General features: G+C 38.0%; 1 protein-coding gene across 1 annotated transcript in view; it reads right to left on the bottom strand.

Moving 5' to 3' along the window:
• iffo2a (intermediate filament family orphan 2a) overlaps window positions 1-22406 on the bottom strand; it is a 31313-nt gene that overhangs the window by 3847 nt on the left and 5060 nt on the right. Inside the window, exons 2-8 of the mRNA XM_051660882.1 lie at window positions 6553-6613; window positions 5793-5891; window positions 3073-3249; window positions 2755-2900; window positions 1970-2165; window positions 1414-1503; window positions 1187-1323 (exon numbers count right to left, since the gene is read on the bottom strand). Coding sequence (XP_051516842.1) covers window positions 1187-1323; window positions 1414-1503; window positions 1970-2165; window positions 2755-2900; window positions 3073-3249; window positions 5793-5891; window positions 6553-6613 — 906 coding nt within the window. The remainder of the gene's footprint in view (window positions 1-1186; window positions 1324-1413; window positions 1504-1969; window positions 2166-2754; window positions 2901-3072; window positions 3250-5792; window positions 5892-6552; window positions 6614-22406) is intronic.

Genomic DNA, 22406 nt, shown 5'->3' with positions numbered 1-22406 from the left:
ATAGAATTATTCTAAACCAGAGGCTCCCAACCTTTTTTGCTCAGCTGAATTACTTTGACCTAAATTATTTACAGTTCTTGAAGTACACCCTAAGATTTTGAGCACTGTTAACCTTTCAATAAATAAAGTAGCTATACTGAATTTCACAAATAACCAAAGTTCAGCCATGAAACTCCTCGTGCACAAGCTGATAGGTTCTCTTTTTGTGATTAACATTTTTTATTGATTCCCAAATAAATACAAAATAAAGCACAACATAAATGAACAGAATCAACAATTATACCCTTTTAACCCCATTCATTCCCCATCCCCCTTCCAACCCTCAACAAACATAACCATGATCAAGCCTGAGTTACACACATACAATATAAACATTTAAACTTATGTTTATATAAACAACATAATTTTTATTATATATATATATATATATATAACAATCACCAAATAAAGAGAGAAAAGGAGAAAAGAAAAAGTCCACAACAGATACAATTCACAAATTCAACCTTAATCATGTTTCTCTCCACATGGTCCTCACTGAGAGCGTTCTAGAAAGGTCAAGTACGTGTCCCATTTCTTACCATACATGTCTAATCTGCCAAGCTGTTTATATGACATCTTTTCAAATGCCGTTAGCTGATAGGTTCTTTGAACTTGCTATCTTTTTGCAAATTGGCTCGCTCATATGTGACATGTTAAGCAAATCACCTCGCATGGTGTACGCTGATTGGTCCTTTGACATGTAATCGGGTAGCCAATGAACTTGCGTTTCTCTTTTTGCCTAACATTTAAAATGCTCAGTCAGTTTGTAAGTAAACCTGTTTCACTGCAGCGCGCTGCAAGAGTTTTTCCTCTGAAACCCACCTCCACCCCAGCACCACCTGTCTATATAAACTTCATGGGTATTATTTTGTCATTTTGTGTCATATCTATCAATATGTCATACACACATTAACATGCTAAACCTTTCTGAGAGTTGTCATGACTGAACTGTTATCACTCATAGTTAGACAACGAATTGTTTTCATTTATATAAGACCATGTAAGTATTGTATTTTTATGTGTTATCATTTGTTAAGTACACATTTGTATTTAATTAGTCAGCATTGGCATTTCTATCACAATCTAGCATTTCTATCTAACCCCCGTGCAGTTCCATCACGACTATGAGGAATATGGTAAAACCAACCTGCCGGTTGGTGTTGTGCTTTGAATGAGCCTCCGACAGGTCTCCATCTGTACATCCAGCCCTCTTTTCATACTGCACATCTCCATGTACTCATGCAGGTGTCTGTTCATATCACTCTTGGCTGTGGCCAGTTCCAGCTGTGGGAGGAATATAGTATATAGCCAACAAAGAACCAAATAAATACAGTATACAGTACTGAAATATATAACTCACAAACATGCTCTCACCTCTATCTGTCCGATGGTGTCCTGGTACTCCTGCTCTCTGGTTTTAAAGAGAGACTCAGTCTCATGTATAAGGCTACCTAGACTCCAATCCTGCCAGGATTAACATATGTATTAAAGTCATTTCTATGTTTCTAAATGCATTTATCAATGTTATAATCAATAGTAGTTCATATTAATAAGATTGCATATCTCGCCATGAGAGCCATCCAAACATTGGCACTGTTCCAAACCCTAGTGAGCTGCCTACCAACATTTTTATGCATCATAAGAGGCCTTATAAGATAAGTTAAGGCCAAATTTTAAGGCAGCATCGCATGTGTCCTTTACAGAAAAGGCAATCTCAAAATGCATTGCAAAAAGTAAAACATTTTATCCAGTTAAGGGTATTCAACTATATTTTGAATCTAGATATATTTTATTAAGTACTGAAAAGTAGTAATAGAAAATAGTTCCATGTAATTTACCCAATATTTGTGTGTGCTACATATTGTGTGTGCTATATTATAATATTAGAGTCTTAATATGTTGTTGATAGAGTGGTGACCTGGTGACCCACCTGCTCGTGGGTTTCTCCATGTGAGTCGGAGGTGCAGGTCATGGTGGTGGCTGCACTAGCAGCAACCGTGGTGTTCGAGGTGGTGGTGAGGTTCAGGCTGTTGTAGTTAGTGAAATCCTCCCAGAGCAGTAGAGTTTCCCCAGTCTCTTCCCACGCCAGACTGTCACAGTCATCGTCAAAGTCAAATGTTTCCCGCCTGCCAACAAACCAATTAGCTGAGCAAATTTTGCACACATGGGAGGCAGCAAACATGGACAGCAGAATGAGGGAAAAAAGGTAAAGATAGAGGAAGAGAGAGAAAAAAAAGAAAATCAACAAATCCAATGCCACATTAAAAAGGGGTTTAAAGCAAAAGACTATAATACAAGAAAGGAAAACAAATATACAGCAATGAACTATATACAGATTCAGGGTTTATTATTAAAGTAAGTAACCAGTCATATGAAAAGATCAGATAAATGATCATTTACGCACCCTCGTATTGTTCTAAACCCGTATGCCTCATTTTTTTCAATGAAAATGTTAAGACGAATGTTACACTGAGTCACCAATTACTTTCATTGTATGGAAAAAAGATGCAATGAAAGTGAATGATGACTGAGGCTAACATTCGGCCTAACATCTCCTGCTTGTGTTTTCCATGGAAGAAAGTTATACAGGTTTGGGACAATATGTGGGTGAGTAAATGTTAGCTCACAATTTTGTCCCAAATTATAAATAACTACGTACCGCACACACAAAGCATGAGAATACACTCTCTAATAGCTGTAAGCAGAGAGACTCACAGCTGGTTGAGCATGCGCTTCATCTCATCAGTGATGTTGAGAGATCCAGGCACCTCTTCTTCACAGTGACAAGAATCAAGCTCAGTCTCCACTTTCTGCTGCTCTGATTCACCTTTACACTCCTTCTTCCTGCATACTGACATCCCCTGCAACACACACATATTCTTTGATTGCAAAAAGATTAAAATGGCACAACATGCTGCTATAAACTATGCACTCAAAATCACATGTTTGTTCCTAAATAAAAAATCAAGTGCACATTACTCAAGCAGTACTCCAGTAAAATGGAAGGTCACTTGCAAGTGTAAGTTTCTGTACCCCTTTCTGCTCTGGAGGAACTCTGGATGGGCTGCCGTGCAATATCTTGGTCATGTCTTCTGAGTTCCTCTGCTGTGCTACGTCACACAGCTTGGCTGTGATGTCGATGCGTCTACAGATGTCCATATCAACCTTCATGGCTTTCTCCTGGATTCTAGTGTCCAAGTCAGACACTTCCTGTACAAATGCAGTCATGATGAGAATGTGACTAAAGACATTTCAGACTTCATTAGTCATGAATTGATTCACCAGAGAGACACAAGTAGATTGTGAACTGTCCTATGAAAGCTGACAACCTGGACCATATTAAAAATATGCTCTACCAGATGAGCTACAGTCAACAGTGAAATGCTTAACACTTTACAAGGCATCAGTCAGATTCAGCAACATTAGAACTTACAACTGTGTTGCAAAAGGAACTTGGAATTAAAACAATATTATAGGACAAAATGTCTCAAAGACATTTTTATCATCCTAAATGTGTAAAAAATAGGCCCCTTTGCAACCACAAACTAATACTGGGGTTGTTGACAATTAACGTAGACATTAAAGGTATATTCCGGGTTAAGCTCAATCGACAGCATTCTCTCTCGATTTCTTTAAAATAAGCAAAAATCTAGGTTACAGTGAGGCACTTACAACGGAAGTGAGTGGCGCAAATCCATAAACATAAAATACTCACTGTTTCAAAAGTATAGCCACAAGATGTAAACAATATGTGCTACAAGATTTAAGTTTTAGCTTACTATACTTTTCTATTTAAAGTTATAATCAGTTTTACAACTTCACTGCCACACAACGCCATAAACCCTAAAACAACCGTAAAAAACGGTTTAAACAACTTTACAGCTCAAATAATAAACAAGTTTAAACAGAAGAATTATTAGTTATTTTGTAGTATAAGTTATTTTGTAAAATTACAAGCTTCACATTTCTGCCTTTAAACCCTCCAAAAATGGGCCCCATTCATTTCCATAGTAAGTGCCTCACTGCAACCCCGATTTAATTTTTTTATTTTTTTGGTTTATCTCCCCTTTTCTCCCCAATTTGGAATGCCCAATTCCCAATGTGCTCTAAGTCCTCGTGGTGGTGTAGTGACTTGCCTCAATCCGGGTGGCGGAAGACGAATCTCAGTTGCCTCTGCAACCATCAATCTGCGCATCTTATCACATGGCTTGTTGAGTGTGTTAACGCAGAGATGTAATGCATGTGGAGGCTTCACGCTATTCTCCACGCACAACTCACCACGTGCCCCACCGAGAGTGAGAACCACATTATAGCGACCATGAGGAGGTTACCCCATGTGACTCTACCCTCCCTAGCAACCGTGCCAATTTGGTTGCTTAGGAGACCTGGGTGGAGTCACTCAGCACACCCTGGATTCGAACTCGTGACTCCAGGTGTGGTAGTCAGCGTCTGTACTCGCTGAGCTACCCAGGCCCCCTGCAATTGTTTGTTTTTTTTGTTTTTTTTAAGAAAAGGTGTGTAGAGCCGAGGAGGGCGGGGCCGGGCTGGAATGAGACACACCCGGTCCCCAATCAGCCTGATGGGGCGCGCGAGGGATAAAGGCGGCCGGGGACGACAGTTCGAGAGAGAGAGAATTGCAGGCAGCTGTACTGTGTGTTTATAGTTATGTGTTTTGTTTAAATTGTTTATTAAATCATTATTTATATTATTAAGCCGGTTCTCGCCTCCTCCTTTCCACTGAACCCCCTTACAAGGTGGAACATGTCGAAATGTATTTTTGTGGTAATCAACATTATGCCACAAACACTGCGGATTGAGCTTAACCTGTACTGAACACGGAATATTACTTTAAGTTTTTTATTTACATCAATATTTTAGTTTAAAATTTATGCAGGTCTATATGGAAAAAAAGTCATATTTGTAGATGTTGTAAGTGCTCACCATTTCTTTGTTATCATGCAAACAAGTGTTATTTCTTTCTTTTATTTTTTATTTTTTTACAATTTTTAATCGTCTTTTAGCTTTCCGGAGGTTTACTAAAATTGTCTCTCAATTAATATAAGGCCACAAAAACTGCACATATCATAATCATACAAGTATTACAAAAATGTTAAATTATAAAATTGTTCTTTAATGTGCAGCTCAAGGACTGGCAGAACCAGAGACTTTCAGAAGCAACTAAATGCCTACTTTTGCAAGTAATGACATAGCAGAGCAAATAAATTTATTTTAATGGATGGATACACAGCATTACACAACTTGTTTACAAGTTAGAATGGCTCAAAAACACTCAATGGGAAGATAAAATACTACCAACAGATGGTATAGCCTTCTTTTGAAATTCATTGCTACAGTGTTCATTCAGTGAGGAAGATATACAGAGAGGCAGCATTCAGCTGTAGTTTATTACTGGGGCTGAGCAAAGTATGCCCAACATGAGAGAACAATATGCATCTGTTTAGGGGCCAGAAACCTGACTATTCCTCTGTTTATTTATCCACAAAGATCTATGGGCATCTATTCAGCCTATGCCAAAGAAATTTACATAAGGGTTCAGCTTCATTTTCCTGAGAGAGTCAATCATGTAATCTTTATTGAAGGCAATTTAGGGTGAAGAATAATCTCACAGTTGAGGTCAAGTGTTACTGTTGTTTGCCATCTTTTAAAATATGAACTTAAGTCACTTATGTAAATAGATTTTCGTATGTTTTGCATGCTGAAACTGGTAGCAGAATGATGAGCATGAAACTTACATCATTAGACATGAGGCATTTGAAGACCACCAACTCTGATTTAAGCCGTTCCATCTTCTCAGTCAATTCTCCTTGCATTGCTTCAGATGACTGAACATTCTGTAAGGAGACAACCAGAAAGTTTTGCTATGGAAGGGGAATTTTAATGCGCACTAATACAGTGGTTTTTAAAGTGTGATGCACAGCAACCCCCCCTAGAGGGCACCAGAACATATGAGGGAAGGCACAGTGAATGGAGCTAAATTAACTAAGTAAAAAGAAAGAAATACAATTTAAAAACATATTCAGAGAGAACTGGAATGCAATACATATGTGCAATATTACTCACATTAAGCCATCAAAATGAAAATATGATGAACAAAATCACAATATTTGTAACATTTTTGTAAGAAATTTTTTTTATTATTATTATTTTTATTTTTTTTCACAGCAAGACTGGCTCATCTCATGATGTTATAAATAACGATCTGCACTTTTTGTAAAAACATTCTAAAAAACAAAAACAGATACTGTACATAATACCAATTTCATACAAAATATTTTTTAATAAAAGTACTGCAAAGCTCAGTGTCAAGGCCCATACGAATTATTTATTATTTATTAAATATTTACTACATTTTCACAATTCACATGCTATTGGCAGGTCTTATACTATGAAAACCTCTGCACTAGCATTATATAACAGCTAGACATGCATCAGTGCAGCTAAATGGATTTCAAACATCAACAAAGTAACAATATAAGAGGCCTGAGCTCTCACCTCTTGTAAGGTGTCCACCAAGGACTCCATCTGCTGACATTTGGACAACTCCTCCTCCCATCTGGAACACAAAATAAAAGTTTACTTGGAATAATCCAAAGTGTATTATAATGGGTAGAGTCAGTTCAATGGCAGTTCAATTCCAATGATCTCAGGGTTTGTGTTTTTCAGTAATATAATTTAATTCACCACTCATTAAACTGTATATTAATACAATTGCATTCCTACACAAATATCAAAGAAGTGTTTTTGTACATTGTCCAGTTACATCTGAAGTACTCAAAAAGGAATTGTGATAAAACAGTTCTGTATCCACCCACTAGCAGTGGCCTCTGAGGAACTCATAAAAACTTCTAAGGCTCCTAAAACACGCTAACAAGCTCCCTTAAAATCACTATGGTGACAGTAGTGCATCGCAGAATATGCAAATGAAACAGAGATAATAAAATGAAAACCTAGCATAGGACATTCTTTCTTTGTGATTCATACGATTTAATATTCAAGCAGCAATCCGAGGTGCATAAAACTAGACTTATAGTCATTATTTAGAAGTATAAAAACAATATGTAAAATGTATTGCAAAATATACAGATATGTACAAATATATAAGTAGTTTGAGAGTGTAGTGAGACAGACTCAATTACGTCATTTGCAATAGTTCATGGAAGTGGCCGGTCGCTGCGGAGCTCTTTTGCCATTATTTTTTTTTGTTATTAACATTTTTATTGATTCATAAATTAACACAAAAAAATACAACAACATATATATAGAATAAAACACTTTAAACATGAAACCACCACTATATCCCCTCCCCCTACCAAACTCCCACCCCACCCTGACCCCCCCACGAACACCCCTGTGGTCAATAGAATATAGACACACACACAGAAAAAAAACTAAAAAAAAATAAAACAACAACAAAAAATAAAATAAAATACAATAATCAAGTATAATAAAAAAAACAAACAAACAAAAAAAAAAAACTCTAAATTACTCCCTCCACCGCCCCTCCTCAATATTCCCCCCAAAATGCTAAGTAATTGCCCCATTTCTTATTGTAAGAATCCCTAACTCCCATCCTTATGCTCGACCCCTCCTCGAAGGCAGCCACCCTCCCCATCTCCACGAACGAGGGTGCTCCATCCGACTTCCAACTCCTCAAAATAACCTGCCTACCAATCATCACACTGGTCAAAACCCAGTCCTTCATGTACTTATCCTCCAAATCCATGATCTCCCCATCTCCCAAAATACAGAGTCTGGGGCAGAACGAGACCTGAATGCCCAACACATCACAAAACTTTGCACCTTCAGCCAAAATTCTTGGTTCTTACGACACCCCCAAAAAACATGGATGGTGTCTCCATCTTCTGAATGGCATCACCAGCAGATGGGTGTGTCCTTAAGACCAAGCCTATACAATCTAGTGGGGGTCCAATAAAATCTATGTAAAATCTTAAATTGCATAAGGCGAACCCTTGCATCTCTATATGCAGACTTGATGTTTTTTAGAATCCTAGCCCACACTCCCTCCTCCAATAACACATTTAAATCTTCCTCCCATAATTTTTTGAGAGAATTTAAAGCTCCGTCCCCCAGACTCTGAATTAGCAGGGCGTAATACACCGATGCCTCATGACCTTTTCCAAAAGCAGTAATCACCACTCCCAGAGTATCTACCACTCTAGGGGGGTGTATGCTACTCCCAAAAACAGAGCAGAGCAGGTGGTGCAGCTGTAAATACTTATAAAATTGAGATCTGGGAATCCCAAAATGTTGAATCAAATTTTCAAAAGATCTCAACACTCCACTCTCATATAGTTCACCAAGCGTATTAACCCACCTCACAATCCAATCTGACCAGCAGAAAGGGGACTTATTAATACATAGTTTAGGGTTCTGCCATATGCTCGAGGCTACGTTTAAATAAATATCCGAATTAAACACTCTGGACACTTTTGTCCATATCGAGTGCAAATGCGAGATAATGGGGTGCGACTTAACCTCTCCAGCTATTTTAATCGAAAAGCTTTGCAGTGGCGAGATAGGGGCAAGAACTTCCTTTTAAATACAAAACCAGTGAGGAGCTCTCTCAGGTGGAAGCAACCAATGAGCCAAATGTCTGAGACCGAATGCATAATAATAAAACTAAATCTTGGGTAGGCCTAACCCACCTTTGTCAATCGGCCTATGTAACTTATTGAAATTTAACATGGGACGCTTACCATTCCAAATGAAGGACTTCGCTATGCTATCAAATTGCTTGAAATAAGAGAGGGGGACATCTACAGGGAGAGACTGTAGCAGGTAGTTGAATTAACCTTCCCAATCATTGATAAGTGTAATGAAGCCTACCTGCCCACATCGCTCCAAAACCTTTTTATTAAGGGATCAATATGAATTCTGACTAAATCAGACAAATTTGCTGGGAATAAAATTCCCAAATAATTAATTCCCTGTTTGGGCAACTGGAAGGTACCTGGCTGAAAAACCATTACTGGACAGTACGCTGTCAAAGCCAAAGCTTCGGATTTAGACCGATTGACTTTGTATCCTGAGAATTTGGAAAAGGAATGAATAATTCTGTGGAGGCAAGGCATAGATGCTCTTTTGCCATTATTTATGTTTCCATGGTAACAGTGACTTGCTATTAAACATTTCTAAAACTGAAGTTGAAATCACACTGATTTGTGAAGAAGAATGGTTTATGGATTATTGTTAAAAATGCTTTGGATATCTCTTTCTCTGACAAAAGATTTAAAGGATACAGTGGGATTCCTTAGTTAGATTAAAGGATGTCACTTATTTGATAAACTCTATAGGGATTATGAGCATTATTTGTCATACACAGTTGTCCTAACAGTCTTTCTGGGTCCAGGCATTAAAGGGATAGTTCACCCAAAAATGAAAATTCTCTCATTATTTACTCACCCTCATGATATCCCAGGTGTGTATGACTTTTTGAACACATTTGAAGAAAAATAGAAAAATATCTTAGCTCAGTAGGTCCTTAAAATGCAACTGAATGGAGATTTCTCTTTAAAATCACAGACAGTCAACATAAACGTCATTGATATGACTCCAGCGGTTAAAATAATGTCTTCTAAAGCAACACGATCACTTTTGGTGCGCAAAAGATAAATATTTAAGTACTTTTTTCATTCTAAATCATGCTTCCTTTCAGCAGCGGTACGCACGTGTGACGTAATCGCATATGAAACATGCGAAAACTGATGCATGTGCATCATAGCCGGAAGAGCAGCGCTGCTTATAAATGAAAAGGAGGAACGCTGTACAGTAGCTTGGTTGATTCTGATTTAGATCTGTTATTATCTGTTTCTTTACTCACAATGTTGCGTTTGTGTGCTTATCCTGGATGTCTCAACCGAGTGGAGAACGTGAGATTACCTCGTATCCATGGCAAAGCATATATGTCACACAAGAGACCGCTTGGACTCCACCTCTCCTGAAGCGTTGGATTATACTGTAGTTAAAAAGTACTTAATTATTGATCTTTTTCGCCCCAAAAGTGATCGTATCACTTTAGAAGACATTCATTTAACAGCTGGAGTCATATCGATGACGTTTATGCTGACTGTCTGTGATTTTTGGAGCTTCAAAAGAGAAATCTCTATTCACTTGCATTTTAAGGACCTACTGAGTTAACAGAACACATTCTTCAAATGTGTTCTGCTGAAGAAAGAAAGTCATACACAGCTGGGATATCATGAGGGTGAATTTCATTTTTGGGTGAATTAAGACATCTGCCAAGCGCTGACTCAACAAGACAGACAAGATCCAGATAGGATCACTTGGTCAGCAGACAAAGCGTTGTAAATGCTATGTTAAACTGACCTGTTGGCCAGGCATGAAAAGCATGTAGAGAGAGTGATCTTTCAGGGAAAAGAAAAGAAAAAGTTCTCAGTGTTTAAAGGGTGAATCACATTTTACAAGCATTACTACACACTAGTTTTACCCAATTCTCTGCTCTTGAATAACCTTCTATGAGTAAAATAACTTTTAAGGCTGCACATTGCTCTTTAAAGTTTAATCTGTCAGTCAAGTTCTAATACTTGCTTTTTACCTTATATTGTAGCCCTTAAATGTTTACTAGGTGTGGGTTTTTTTCACTGAAGAACTGAATTACTGACAATCATGTTTAAAATGATGTAAGACTCACATAAGATGAAGACTCCATTCATATAAGTGGCCAATAAAAAGCGTGTAATAATTGGCCAGGTTTTATTCTACATACGGGTGATTCCCCCTCATGATGGGCACCATGTTAATATCACATAACCAGTTTTGTTCTTATACGGTGTTTCTTTATTGTTGTGATTTTTTATTTTTAATGCTGAAATTAGACTGACAGTCTTGAACTATTGTACCAGCATGAATTTGCTGACGACAAGTATTCGCAATGCTTTTGGTGTGAAAGGGCTATTGATCGGCAATTTGTCTTGCTTTTTGAGTTGCGTTTTGTGTGAAAGGATCTTAATACTACTCACACTACTCAACTTGGTGACACCCCACTTTCAGACACTTTCGGTTGTAGAATACATAAATAATAGCTAACTGTGATAGCACACTTCTATAATGGCATCAGTAACCAAAAACTAAAGCGTGATACTACATCCACACAGCTAGGTTTCAGTATAGAGTCCAAGACAGCTGTCACATCAGGTGTTGAGGAAGTAATCAGTTGCAAGACACGTTACAACCGTGAAGGGAGAAAAAGTGCCACAGGTTGTTCCTTGCAGGGTACTCAGCTTTACAGGCTCCATATGGTTAGGCTTATGGTGGAGGCGGGGACAGGGCATCTGCTTTGTACAATGGGCAGTTACAACTAGGGATGTGAATTTTCAGACATTTTCATAATAGATTAATGTCTGTTTTGGTGCTGGTGGTCACCATTGGAATAACATGTGGTTTAATAAATAATTGTTTTGGGTGGAATTTTTATTTTTGGGTGAGCTATTCCTGCAAAATAGAGAATTTTTTTTATAGTAATAACCACAGGTCAATGGGACAATTGGGACTCTAAAAGGAGGGAATCGATAAAGGGTAAATACACATGTGTGGAGACATGCCACAGATCTGACTGTTCAGATAGTACTTGGACAGTGTGGAACTATCTGAATGTCACTGGGATATAGTGAAGCTGACTAGACATCAGCCCAAGGTCATGAGAATCAGACTCCTCTTCATTTCCTCTGCTGCAGCACAGTCTCCCAAAACAAAATTGCATATGTAAGCTTTCATTTCACATAAAAGGCTCTGGATACAAACTAAAACTCTCACTCTAACAGGTAGTGTGGACAAAGGACATGTAGATGACTACTGCACACTAAAATGCTCTCAAAGTATCAAGAGTTCTTGAGTATTCCTTGAGTCCTCACCTCTATTTGTCTGTAAAAAAAAAAAAAAAAAACACTAAAACAAGTTGGTTTGCTGGTCTCAGTTGGTTTAAACTGGTCTAGCTCATCTTTCAGTTTAATTTGTTGACCAGATGATCTTGACCAGCTGGTCTTGATCAGGCTGACAAGCTGACAAGTGCCCAAAACCCTTCTAAAATCAGCAAACAGGCCAGTCTGACCCATTCAGACCAGTTGAGATCAGCAAAGTAGGCTGTTTTTTAATAGTAGGTTGTCGAAAAGGCTTAAAACTTGTTAATGAACTGCTATATTATTTGCTATGCAAAAAGAAATACAAGAGACACCACATAACAAGGAGACAGTTTCTTTGTTCTCCACCATATGCATACACTGTACACACGGCTTGGACATCTTCTATTGTGTGAGCCAGAGCCAATCAATTTAAAGAGACATTATTCAGCTTATGGGAGAGTTCAAATGACATTTGCAGCCAAAGTTCCAAAGAACTATTATATGTGAAGAAAAGTAGGACATGTATAGGCAAAGCAGTTATCAGTCAAATGTTTTGTCTGTGACATTGTTATCTTAAACCAGATCAAAAGGGTAGAAGTGAATAGGGCAGAAAGAGATCAAGCAAGGTGGCCATGAAGGCCTGTGAAGACCATCAAGTCACACCCATAGTCTTATTTGTCCGCCACCTCTGAAATGCCTGCCGTGCAAAGACACATTACCTTGTCTAATATTTACTCTCAAAACAGGAGCTCAGTGTGTGATGTTCAAAGATCAGATGGGACAGCTGAACATCTGAATCTAGAGACTCCTGATGGGCACTTGCAATGATATTGAAGGATTAGAAAACACTTTGATCAGCCTTAAAGACAATTTACAGAGCACATGGCATTAGAGATCACTATGAGGATAAAAAAACAAATCTTACTAGGTTTCTGTCATTTAGCCATCTTCATTTCAGCCCGTACATACTCAATAATCAAACACCTTACATCTACAGAGCTCCTGATGTGCATTAAGTGTTTTCATTTTAACAAAGCCATGACACTTACACACCTATTAATCAGTTTGGCAAATGACAATAACACAATGATTAATTATGGCTCTTTGTTTAGTGTTCTAATTGATCACTACAGAGCACCACTGTTAATTGCCTTGACTGTTAATTAACAAATTAAAACATATAAACAGTGTCTTGTCAACCAGATCTTTAATTTTACTGAATTACAGTGTTTATTATTTGTAATATAATATACCGTATATGTAATGAATCATATATAATATATATGTTCACTATATACAACTGTAAGGAGGAGTAGGGCATGGCCGGAACTTAAACAACATAAAACATAAACGAACACAGACACACATGCAACACGGCCGCTGCATCTCTCTCTCTCTCTTGAACTGGTGTCTCCGGCTCCCCTTTATCTTGCTCTCCCGCTGATCAGTTGATTCAAGGCTGGCCGTGCACCATCACGGTCCGGCCATGCCCTCCTCCTTGTCACACTCCTCCCCCGCCCGATTCAGGCCGGGGCAGCACCGGTCTGACTAACTCCCCCCCATCTCTGGAGAGGAGACGCAGCCATTCTGTCAGTCGGTGGTCCACCCCACCTCCTGTGAACCTGGGGAAAGATGAGGGGAGGCGTGGGGAGAGGGCAAGTGGAGACACACAGAGAGAGGAGAGGGAGAGAGAAGAACTTGCTCGCCAGCACCCGGACGCGCTGTCGCCCGGTCCTCAACCGCACCTCCGCCCTCTGGCGGACACCAGCTTGCTCCTCCCCTGGCGGATGGCAGCAAGTCCTCTGGCCCCTGGCGGACGGCACCGCTCCTCCCCTTCTCGGCGGACGGCAGTGGTTCCTCTGGCTCTCGGCAGCCGGCAGTGACCCCTCCGTCCCCAGGCAGACGGCCGCGGCTGCTCCCTGGCAGATGGCAGCGGTGAGGACTCCGCGACAACGCATCCCTCCTCCCTCCCGGGTTTCGGCACCACTGTAACACTTAAAGGATGGGCAAGGAGGCGGCGGGAACCGGCTGAACAGTAAACATAAAGTTTAATGGTAAAACTCAACTTAAAACAACATAAAACAAACATGAACACAGACACGCATGCAACGTGGCCGCGTGCGTCTCACTCGAACTGGCGCCTCCAGCTCTATCTCGCTCTCCCGCTGATCAGCTGATTCAGCTGTGGCCGTGGCTGGGCCGTGCAGCCTCACGGCCCGGCCACGCCCTCCTCCTCATCACAACAACCCTCTATGGTCATGTTGGAGAAAGAATCACCATTGGTTAGTACATTTTTGTTTTTACTCGCCAGACTTTTGACGACATGCAAGCTCAATACAAATTAAAAAGATATTAAGAAAACCAAGAAAGGGGTCATCTTCATATACTGAGATGCAACTCATCTTCAGGTGCTCTCAAGAGAGCTGCTCTGTGTGACGTCTGCGATGCGGTTCCATAAGATGTTTACTAGCCAGTGGCTTATAACAGACATATTTTAGTCACATAGCATGAAATTTAGTCACATATATGGTAGCAAAAGGCAGAATGGTTGCATAGGCTATAATGTAATCTAATGGGGTACATTAGGTATGTGAATGACCTTTTTTAACTACAAAGTGGGAGAGATGAGCCACACCAACTGTGCCTTCAGATGCTTTCAAAGATTTCTGGAGTAGACCTAGAATTTTGTGTAATTAAATGAATAAATCAATAAACAAACAAACAAATGAATAAATGAATGAATAAATAAATAAATGGTATTTCAGTGGTATCAAAATTGCCTTGGAACACTCTCTCTTTCTGACAGAGGGATTCTGTGTCTGAGCTTGAACCACTAAACTCTTAACTCTATCAAACAAAAATGTGTAAAAAGTGACATTGTGCAGATGTTTCTTGTGATCATAAATTCAGTGGTATGCTAGCTATGTAAATGACCACCTTGTCTTCTATATATGTCTTTTCTTTGATTGCTGAATTCACAGAATGTGCCAAATTCTGATCATGCTCAAACTAATTTCTTCCACTCTCACTTGAGACAATAATCTATGAACTCTGCTTTTATTTTTTTATTATTTTATCAGACTCAGTAGAAATGTTCAAGTGTTTGATGTAGAGGTTTACTAAACATTTAGAAAAAATGGACTGCATTAGAATTGCTATTGCTACTGTTCAATAAATCAATAAAATGACTGACATACAATGTGTGTGTGTGTGTGTGTGTGTGTGTGTGTGCTGTCAGTTTTGGGGGAAGGTAAATGTGAAAAACAACAATAATACTATTATACAATGTAAAGAGTCTGGAGAGATATGAAATATTTTCATTTAAGCTGCCATATAAGATTTTCATAAGAAAAGCCTTGCAAGGGCATTAAACACTATAGGATTTAATAAATCAATATTGAGTTAGACATGTGCTCTCTTTCATTTTTTTTTTTATTTTTTTTTTTTATAAAATAAAACCATCATGCCAGGTGTATGTTAGGACTGGCCTTTGGTACTCAGAAAAATTCCTCTCCTAATTTATAAGAGGGCTTTTTGCCCAAAAGATATATTATGGGCTCATTACAATACATGGGGCCAGCAGCAGGATACTGATTCACAAAAACAGAGCCATAACACTATGACAGCATATTAGTGCCAAGTAAATACTAATGATAACAATAATAAAAAGATTTCAAGAATAATTTGAGAACAAAGTCAAAATTATTTGAATAAAGTATTAGCATTAGTGATGGGACGGCTTTTTTCTCTCAATATATTACAACTTTAATCTCATAATCCTATGACTTCATTCTTGAAATTGTAGATTATAATTGTTTTTTTTTAACGTGGCACTAAAACGCCGCTGTACTATACAGTGCTTGGAGCTCCTGTGAAAATTACACAGGACACTTCCTGTTCAATTTCTTCACGAGAAAACACAACTAAGAGAATCTTAAAACATATATTATTGCACAATAATTACACTAATATTTACATTTATGCATTTGGCAGACGCTTTTATCCAAAGCGACTTACAGTGTACTTATTACAGGGACAATACATTCTTTTAATATGAAACATATATATCAAGACAAATAAGGCTAGAGAGACAAAGCCAGAATTTGTATTTCTCTTAGGCTATATATTTCTTTATTAGAAAAAATAGTAATAAGAAGTTATTAAAGCTTTACTTCACGGTTTAGACTTTGAAAAAATGGGCTACAATGGTTTGTCACTCCTAATGCCTTTAGAATACTAACAGAACAATTCATGACAGACATAACTATCACCAAGGCCATAGATTATTGACTGAACAGTCTTCACCAGAAAATTTACCATTAACAGGAAGTCCCACGGAGGCCATAATATGGTCATCAACTTTGTATAGCCAGAAATACTACTAGAAATTGCTAATGATTATTTGGCTAAGAAGTCAAGTGCTAATTCAGTTATAAACACATTTTAAAAGAAAATACTGACAAAATGTGTATAGTTTACCTACATATTCATCTCCCCTGGACATGTTCGGCAGAGCACATCTGTGTCCGCACTCATGCACCAGGAAACAAGGGAGCAGAATTTCAGATTGATATTAAGATAAACTACCCTCAAGAAACGTACACTCAGACACACAGACCCAAACCCCTCCTTTCTGTGACACAAAGTTCTATATAGAAGTAAATCAGAAACAAATAAAAGGCATCCAAGACAGAAAGACAGAAATAATAATAATAATTACAGCCAGGCTTTGATTAAAGGTTCCGTATTTTAATTCAAAATGTCTTGGCTGCCCACATCCACTGCTTCATCACTCATGCATGTCACTGGCTGCTCATTTACAAAGCCACACAGTAAACACAGCCATTCAGTTATGCATCTATTTACCACATAGCTGAAAGCTTTGGACCTGCTCACAAAAGTCTTTTGAGGAAAATCGATCATGTGCATCATTGTGAAATAATTTCTAGCTCACAGAATAAAGGCAGAATAGCATCTTTCAGGAAAACGGGCCAGCCTGAATAATTTGTGAGAGCTCATTAGCGCACTGAATTTCATTAAAGACTGGCTGGATTGTCATCTTTCCGCAATGAAGATCATCTACTTTTCTCATGGTGTGAAACAATATGTGAGTCCTGACTACACAGTGACAACACTGTATATATTATTTACTGTACATACACTGCATGGCCAAAAGTATATGCTTGTTAACCATGGCCATTAATAGGGAGTTGGTGCTCCCTTTGCTTCTTTAACAGCTTCCACTCTTCTGGGAAGGCTTTCCATAAGATGTTGGAACATGGATATGGGGATTTGGTCATGTACAGACACAAGAGCATCAGTGAGTTTCTTTTAGATCATTACTATGTACACAGGGACATTTTCATGCTAGAACAAAAAAGCGCCCTCTCAAAACTGTTGCCGCAAAGTTAGAAGCACAAAATTCTTTAGAATATCATTGTATGCTGTAGCATTGAGATTTGTTTTCACTGGAAATACTGAAAGAGACTGCGAGTGTTCTCGGGTTACTTGGGCTAGTTCCATACTTAATACAAGCATAACCTTTATATCTTCCAGCAAAGTCTAAAACAACAAAACTAAAAAACACGAATGTGTATCAGTACTTTTGGCCATGTAGTGTATGTGCCAAGTAATTTATCATTATTCTACAACCTGCTTCTACTCTCAGAGAAATAGAACAAATTCATAAAAAGCGTGATTCACACGAAACCTGTCAGGAAAATGTCAGGTTAATTTTTAACCCCAAATCAATACAAAAAACAAATAAATATGAAATTATATTTTTCATAAAGAAAACAAAGCCTACATTTAGGACCTTTAAGATTGTTTTGCATTGTGACTAGGGCTGTCACGATTATGAAATTTGGCTGACGATTAATTGTCAAACAAATAACTCTGAATCATTTACTCAAGATTTACACATTTCAATTTCATTACAAAATTCCATCAAATTGAATTGAGTTATCTTTAATATATAAAAAACTAAAAATGTCAAGTTTAGCAAAAGAAAATGGAAAACAATATGTGTACAAATCTCCCCTGTGTCACTTTGTGTCATTAACGGAGTAGTTCACCCAAAAATGTTATTCTCTCATCATTTACTTACCCTTATGTCGTCTGAAACTTATATTACTTTCTTTCTTATATCAAAGATATTTTATTGGAGATATGATGTCTGTTTTTCCATACAGTGCAAGTGAATTGAGACCAAAATTTAAAGCTAAAAAACAGCATTAAAGGCAGTATAAAGGTAATCATTAAGACTCTAGTAGTTTAATCCATGTCTTCTGAAGTGATCCAATTGATTTTGGATGAGAACAGACTGAAATATAACTTCCTTTTCACTATAAATCTTGACATCAGAAGTCTGCTTTGAGATTGTCTTTTTGGAGCTTGAAAATGTGGTCACCATTCACTTGCATTATATGGAAAAACAGACATCATGTATCCTTCCAAATATCTTCATTTGTTTTTTTTGTTTTGTTTTTTTACGGAAGAAAGAGTCATAGCAGATAGCAGCAGTTTTATAATCACTTTGAGTCACGTAGTGACTGGCTTTTCCAGAGTGGGAAGCTGCTATCATAACGTCAGAGCTCCTTGATCAAAACAACACAGAAACACTTCTAAATAAATGCTCAGTCAAAATTAAATCACTACTGTCAAGTTATGTAATAATTACTGTAAAACTACTACTACTACTAATAAATCAGTAGTAATTGTATTATACTTAAGCAGTATCTAAGATCTGTGATGATCTGTTATGCAACACTTTATTTGACAAAATATAACTCCAATGTTGTATTTTGGATTGTGCTGTCAGGTTCTGTATATAAGCACTTCATTTGATAAATTATTTGTAATATTTTCATTTGATTAAAGTTTTAATGACTTCATTTATTTAAACACCATTTTGATGATACAATTTAAATAAACTGGTGATATGGAGTTTATAAAAAAATAAATAAAAATAAAATAAAAACAGGTATCGGACTCGGTATCGGCGAGTATCAAAAATGAAGTATCAGTACTCGTACTCTTTCTCAAAAAAATGGCTTCAGGACATCTTTAGTTAAATTAAAGTGAAACTGTAACTCTTTGCGTTCACTATCAAAATCCTTGTTTATATTTTCACTGGAGTTTGGCGCAGACCTCCGTAGAACAGGTGCGGTCTAGAAATTTTTTCATGGGGTGGCAAGGGGGTGGCATGCAGACTATGAGGGGTGGCAACACCAAAGCAAGAGCCCATGCATAGTTCTTATGGATCAAGGTACCAAGCTTCATTGCAACAAGTACTAGTTCATTAATTGGAGTCACTATCAAACTATAAATATCAATGAATTCTCAATACATCTGCATTTCCACAGGAACCACACACAGTAACCATTTTGCTACTGATTTGCCAACATAAAAAAAAAAAATCTCCAGAGTACCAAGACATTGTCTATTAAACACATCAACAAATTCTAAATTTTCCTTAGCTTGACATAAAACTGGCAATCTGGAATCAACTTCATCACATTATGCAGGCCAAATTGTTTTATTTTGTTAAGTGTACCCATAGATGGAGAGTGCATGCAAACCCAATGTTATTCTGCTAATAATATCCTGTAGGCCTATCAACTTTGTAACAGCTGGAATAAGCCATTTGAAAGGGAGCATTAACACAAAGTTAGTTCTAAATAAAAAATAAACTCTAGGAAATCTGTACTTTGGGTGGCAGTGCTGCGAAACTCATGAATTTTAATTATTTTATGCACAATAAAAGATTCTTTTAAATCACCTATTTTGATAAACAGACATTCTTAATGATGATTCAAGCACTCGAATAGATAATGCACATAATATGGTAATTTCATCTCTACATCAGCCACTATCAGTCTTGGGATTTTGTTAGTCAGTAGATGAACACATACAGTATATCAGCAATTTAATCAAGAACATGACTGACTGGTCTAGTGGTTACTTTTTGCATCTAGTTTTTAGAGGTTCTGGTTTCTAATTCACCCAAATATAAATTTTTTATTGTAATAAACCAAGATTGTATCTGTATGTCAGTGGATGGGTGTTATATTTTAAAAATAATATGCAATAAAAGATGTGGGGAGATGAGAGTAGCGGAAACACAGACACATTTATTGACTGTTCTGTATTTGAAAAAACAGCGAACTCCGAAGTTCAGACAGAGACAACCACAAACTCTCCGCTCCAGCACAGGAATCTGCGCAACGGTGACCAAGATGACACAGCTCACGAACACCCGTCTCACATAGCACAATCCAACCATTAAATACTCAGTTTATATAGGAAACACACTGCGTGCCGGTGCTCCTCACTAACAATCAGCACACCTGAGAGCGATTAAGAGAGTGGGAGATAAAGACAAAACACACGCTCTACATACACACAAGCAATACAGCCGAGAAGGCCATCACAATGGGGGACATATTTTGCTTTTCTACTTCTCGGAAAAGAGCATGAGCTGCAGAAAAAAACTGCTGACACTAAATGACACTGATAACAGCCACAATGAACATTTATCATAAAATTCAAAATAACACATTCCAGCGCTGGATCGGCAATCCAAACATACACAGATCAGATGAAATAGAAACTCCTATTCAAGAACTGGAGATGTTTCATCTGGATTATAATCAGATGAAATATATTTAATATATCGAATAATTATTCAGTGAAGACTTGAAAAAAAACTGAGAAATTAATCTCTTACCTCTTTTTTTCTCCATGTATTTGTCCATATTGTCATATTGTTGTTGTGGAAATAAGCTCAAAAAACCTACGCCCGCGAGTACCTAAACACTGCGCATGCACTGCAGCAGCAAGTACGCGATTGGCTGCTGCTGTAACCCATCACGCCATTAGCCGCTTCTTTAACCTATCACGCAATTGACCACTGATATACTTTCACCTGATTGGCTGCCACCGTAATCAATCACACGATCAGTCTGCGCAGTCATTTGTGCGTCCGGTGCGAGTTGAGGCAGTTCGACATGAATAAACCCCTACACAATGTCAACATCTTACATTTATATTATATACATTTGTATACTTATACTGGGGTGGCAGATGAGATCCGCCCCTGTGGAGACACTTATTTCCATGCAGTCAGAGAACAGCTGCATCTTAGTACTGTAAAACTGTGCAGACCTCTAGAAAGGTTCTGATTCTCATGATCTTAGATCCCCAGCTTGTGTGGGGGGACAGAACTAATTTCCTGCCCAGTGAGGCAGAGCTACTGAATAATTCCCTGGAGAGATGACCTCACTTTACTGCCGGCTTACCTTCTGTCCACACACCATTGGTCCCCCACAAACATCACCTCAGATGTGGCGACTCCCAACATCTCTGACCAGAACTGGACAGACGTCTGCAGCCATGGCTTTACAGCCCAACTCACACGGGTCAGTGGAGAGGGTCTGCTGGGGTTATAAAACATCTTCCAGAAGTGTGTTCTTCAGAAGTTGTCATCTGCAGAATGCCAGGCTTTTGTGATCGGAAAGGTTTATTGCTTGATTGTAATTCAAAGAAATATGGCGAGTGCTAAATCGTAAAGATAGAACTTAGAACTTCCCAGCACATTCACATAATAAATGCATAAATCTCTAGTACTCAAATTTCCATAAGCGTCACATATTAGTCAAAAAGCCACAATCAATCCTAACACGCATGCTTTCATAAAAATGGCAGTCAATATACAAACATGATACGAACTGTTAAAAATTAAGCAAAATAGAAAGAGAATCATAGTGTTCTTCTCAGGTTACTTGGGCTGGTTCATTAACAACACAAGAGTAAGGAAACCATCTTCCAGCGAAGTCTAAAACAATTGAATAAACCTGAATGTGTATGAAAAGCCACTGGAATTCTCACAAAGCATTAATCAGCCTGACAAAGCATTCCACATGGCTAAACGAATGGGAGGATGGGTGAAGAACACACAAACACACACACATATGGTTGTAGAACACTCCAAGGGGTGGGGTAGAATGACTCCATTCTCTAGAATCGTTAAAGGAAAAGTTTATCCAAAAATAAAAAATTATGTCATCCTCCTGTCTTTCAAAACACATATTACTTTCTTTCTTATGTGGAACACAAAAGGTGATGTTTTAATTAATGTCTTGGTCCATCTATTCAAAACAACTGGCAATAATTTCAGTACTTTTCAATACAATGGCAGTGGATATTGCCTCACTTTCAAGCTTAATAAAGGGTACAAAAGTATAATAAAAGTAGTCCATTATATTTGTGCGTCATATTCCAAGTCTTTTGAAGACATATGAAATAACCTGAAAAAGTAGGCTAATTTTTCATCTTGACGTCTGTAATACTTTTATTAATGCTTGAGAGAAGCTCATTCAGGGTAGCGCACATTTTTATCGCAAAATAGCGCAAGGTCTCGCGTGAATGAGCTTCTCTTATATTATTCATAAATGCGCAACGAACGTC

The sequence above is a fragment of the Myxocyprinus asiaticus genome, chromosome 28, assembly GCF_019703515.2.
Source record: "Myxocyprinus asiaticus isolate MX2 ecotype Aquarium Trade chromosome 28, UBuf_Myxa_2, whole genome shotgun sequence".
NCBI lineage: Eukaryota > Metazoa > Chordata > Actinopteri > Cypriniformes > Catostomidae > Myxocyprinus > Myxocyprinus asiaticus.
Note: the sequence above shows the minus strand (reverse complement) of the source record. Positions and strands in the feature narration are given on the sequence as shown.